A 3,623-nucleotide genomic window follows, 5' to 3' on the forward strand; every position below is an offset into this window, starting at 1 on the left:
GTATTTTTATGATAAGATACTTGTACTTTTACTCAAGTATCACTTTGAGGTACTTTATACAACACTGGTTTTATATCTCACTTCATAGATACACTTTATTGGCATTATTTATATTTAGACCAACAGTTCTAAACATTAGGAGAGGTGTTACTGTGTGAACTGAGAACAGACAAGACAACAGACTTGATGTTTTGCCATACAGATGTAGGCACATTGCATGACTTTAATAAAGTGCAGATCATACAAAATAGGCAGAAACCTTTCAAAGTCAGAACCTGACCCARAACTAGTGCTGTGAAAATATCAGCTGCTTCAAACTGTGAGGTGAAAGTGTTTGTTGGCCGAGACGTAAGGCTACTGATTGTAGGCAAAAGCTGTGTGTCAAAATGAGAAGGCATCTTTATGAACCACTCATCAGTTATTTTTGACCCGAGGTCTCGCACGCTGCTTTGTCATCGAGATGAATCCATTAAAATATCTACATATAGGTCTGAGAACTAACTCTACAAATATAACTAGAAAAATAYCTAACTTTCTGGGATCTACGGAGAATCARGTGGTTAAATTCATCAGATGTTGGTCCATCTTCACAGAGCTGTTTCTCCTTCCCCTGCTCCCATGTCCACCCTCCTGTGGACCCTGKTGTCCTCTATGTCCTCCCACTCATCCTCGCTCCTCTCGCCTTCCTGCGATCTCACTGGCTGGCCCAAGCGAAGGAGGCGGTACCTGAGTGGCACCAAGAAGAGGGCGGGGTCAGGCATGGAGTGTGGCCTCTGTGGTGATGTCACTCTCTCCTGCGGGATACACGCTTTCACCCTCTCCTCCCTCAGGCTGAGGTGCCTCCTGTGTCTCTCCTCTGATTGGTCAGAGGAGGCAGCAGGAAGCGGAGACAAAAGCCAATCTGAGCCTCCATCCTCCTCATCCTCTTCCTCCTCCTTCCCTCCGACTTCCTGCTCTCCATCTGCCGCAGAACCTGCACTCTGTCGCCGCTGGAAAAGTTTTAACCGTGTGGCATGAAGTTCGTGGTGCAGAGTCGCCGTCACAACGTTCTGGTGCTGAAGTTCTCGATTCAACAGGGTGATCTTGTGACTGCGGCGCTTCAGCTCCTCCAGGAAACATCGTTCTTCCTCCCTGAGGCTCCTCCCGAGCGCAAAAGCTCGCGCCCGGCCGGCGCGCAGCTCCCCACGTGCGGCGACCATCATGCACTGCTGGCGCTCCAGGAGGCGCTCTGCAGCATCGCAACGTGCCGCCAGTTCTGCCTCCTCCTCTGAGCAACACAAAATGAAAACATTTGTAATGCACGCTGAAAGTTTGACACCATCTGCATGGATAAAACTGCTATGAGAAAAGACAAACCTGAAGTATTTKTTTTAAATGCAATAAAATCAAAAGTAATCATCTAGAGTCAATCTATTTCAAGATGGCCGCCACAGCTGATTSAATTAAATTTTACAGAATGTGGGCTGAAATTTGAGTAGCTGAGCATCATTTATAGCAGTGGTRCCCAACCTTTTTAGACCTGTGTACCCCCTGAGCCWTTTTATCTAACACTAGTACCCCTTCAGTCAAACGTAATGATGAWTCACAAAACTATGATGTARTAAAACTGATTATTAAATGAAAATTATTTATTTAACCCCCAAGGATGTTTAATTCTCTGACTGAAAAGGACTGAAAGTGCTGGAATGTTTCAGGACTTTAAACAGTGTGAAGGACTGAAGGAACTGTCTAAGGTCCTGAAAGTGCTTGAACATTTCAGGACTTTAGACAGTAGGAAGGACTGAAGGAATTATCCAAGGTCCTGAAAGGCTTGAATGTTTCAGGACTTCAGACAGTGTGAAAGGCTGAAGGAACTGTCCAAGGTCCTGAAAGTGCTGGAATGTTTCAGGACTTCAGACAGCATGAATGGCTGAAGGAACTGTCCAAGATCCTGAAAGTGCTGGAATGTTTCTGGACTTTAGACAGCATGAATGGCTGAAGGAACTGTCCAAGGTCCTGAAAGTGCTGGGACGTTTCAGGACTTTAGACATCATGAAGGACTGAAGGAAATGTCCAAGGTCCTGAAAGGGCTTGAACGTTTCAGGACTTCAGACAGTGTGAATGGCTGAAGGAACTTTCCAAGGTCCTGAAAGTGCTGGAATGTTTCAGGACTTCAGACAGCATGAATGGCTGAAGGAACTGTCCAAGGTCCTGAAAGTGCTGGGGCGTTTCAGGACTTTAGACATTATGAAGGACTGAAGGAACTGTCCAAAGTCCTGAAAGTGCTGGAACGTTTCAGGACTTCAGACAGTGTGGAAGGCTGAAAGAACTGTCCAAGGTCCTGAAAGTGCTGGAATGTTTAAGGACCTAGAACAGTACTACAACTGATTATTAAATAAAAATTACTTATTTAACCCCCTGAAACGTTTAATTCTCTGACTGAAAGGTACTGGAAGTGTTGGAATGTTTCAGGACCTTGAACAGTGTGAAGGACTGAAGGAACAGTCCAAGTTCCTGAAAGTGCTGAAATGTTTCAGGACTTTAGCACCTACTCTGAGTGTGACGTGAAATGGCAATTTTTTTAGAATATCTTTGTCTAAAACTCTGGTAGTCCTTTAACTATGACATACATTTTTATGTTTCCGTGTTACCTTTACCAGTMGGGAGCAGTAATTTCTCACCTGCAGTGTGTCTGTCGGGGAATCTGGAGTCCAGCTCACAGCTCAGCACTGCACACAGACGTAGAAACACAGAGGYTGAGGCAGGGACATGATGAAGATGAAGCAGGTTACGATACAGGGCAGGACTGACCATGACAGCGCCTCTTCAGGTGAGTGATCTCCAGCTGCAGACCCGTCAGCATGGCCAGGTGCTCCTGCTTCAGGAAGCTGATCCCCCTCTCCACACTGGCCACCTGCTGCTCCAGCCTCCCTGCGTCCATGGTTTAACCTTCACACAAGCAGCACAGATGTTGGCAGCTGGAGGTCAGGAAACAGAAGATCTCTAGAAGCTCTGACATTGAAAGAGTGCAAGTAATTTATTTTTGATTTTTTTATTGCAAACTGATACGTTTGCTTTTATTTGGTAAAAAAGCATGARTTGTTTCACTCATCAATCTACTCTCACACCATCACTGCGTTTTTTCCACCTCATTTAAAGCTTTTTTATTATTGTTCTTGCAGCATAGTTGTTAACATGGCTCTAATCTGCATCACTGACCGTGGCCTACCGTCACTCCAGCCCGAAGCGTCTCTCATGGATCTTCGTWTTGTCCTGGACCCGGTGTCTGTTTCCTCCTTGGCGCAGCGAGAATGGCGCAAATAAAAACAAACCGCAAAACGACCTGTCTTCCTCTCGCGTGCTGCGGGCTYTTTCACTGTCTGCCTTTCGCAAAACGGAGAATGGATCCTGCAGGAGGAGAAGACCGAGAGGAAATAACCTCCTCTTCACCTTCTGCTGCTGCGTACAGCAGTGCGGCGCTGCGCTCCCAACAAAGCAGCTCGTGTATGACGGGTGATTAGTGCCACCGAGGAGCAGCAGCAAAAGCTTAGATTGATAGCTGTGTGAAGCTGACACCCCACCCACGTCAAAAAATTAATCAAATAGTCAGAATCGTTAGTGCTCCGTTTGTGCAGGTTTGTGCA

General features: G+C 46.1%; 1 protein-coding gene across 6 annotated transcripts; it reads right to left on the reverse strand.

The window, feature by feature from the left end:
• Positions 1 to 183: 183 nt before the first annotated feature.
• On the reverse strand, positions 184 to 3,455 carry LOC106535099 (coiled-coil domain-containing protein 92). 6 transcript variants are annotated; one of them, XM_014032001.1, is made up of 4 exons: positions 3,209 to 3,455; positions 2,791 to 2,928; positions 2,661 to 2,708; positions 184 to 1,267 (listed from the first exon to the last, which is right to left on the reverse strand). In XM_014032001.1, exons 2-4 carry the CDS (start codon positions 2,918 to 2,920, stop codon positions 588 to 590), a joined length of 858 nt encoding a protein of 285 aa, XP_013887455.1. In that variant the 5' UTR covers positions 2,921 to 2,928; positions 3,209 to 3,455; the 3' UTR covers positions 184 to 587. The 6 variants fall into 6 exon arrangements, with proteins under 6 accessions (XP_013887455.1, XP_013887456.1, XP_013887454.1 ...); XM_014032002.1 differs by having other exon boundaries at positions 2,791 to 2,957; XM_014032000.1 differs by having other exon boundaries at positions 2,791 to 2,991.
• Between the last annotated feature and the right edge of the window lie 168 nt (positions 3,456 to 3,623).

The sequence above is a fragment of the Austrofundulus limnaeus genome, unplaced genomic scaffold, assembly GCF_001266775.1.
Source record: "Austrofundulus limnaeus strain Quisiro unplaced genomic scaffold, Austrofundulus_limnaeus-1.0 Scaffold1362, whole genome shotgun sequence".
NCBI classification, from domain to species: Eukaryota; Metazoa; Chordata; class Actinopteri; order Cyprinodontiformes; family Rivulidae; genus Austrofundulus; species Austrofundulus limnaeus.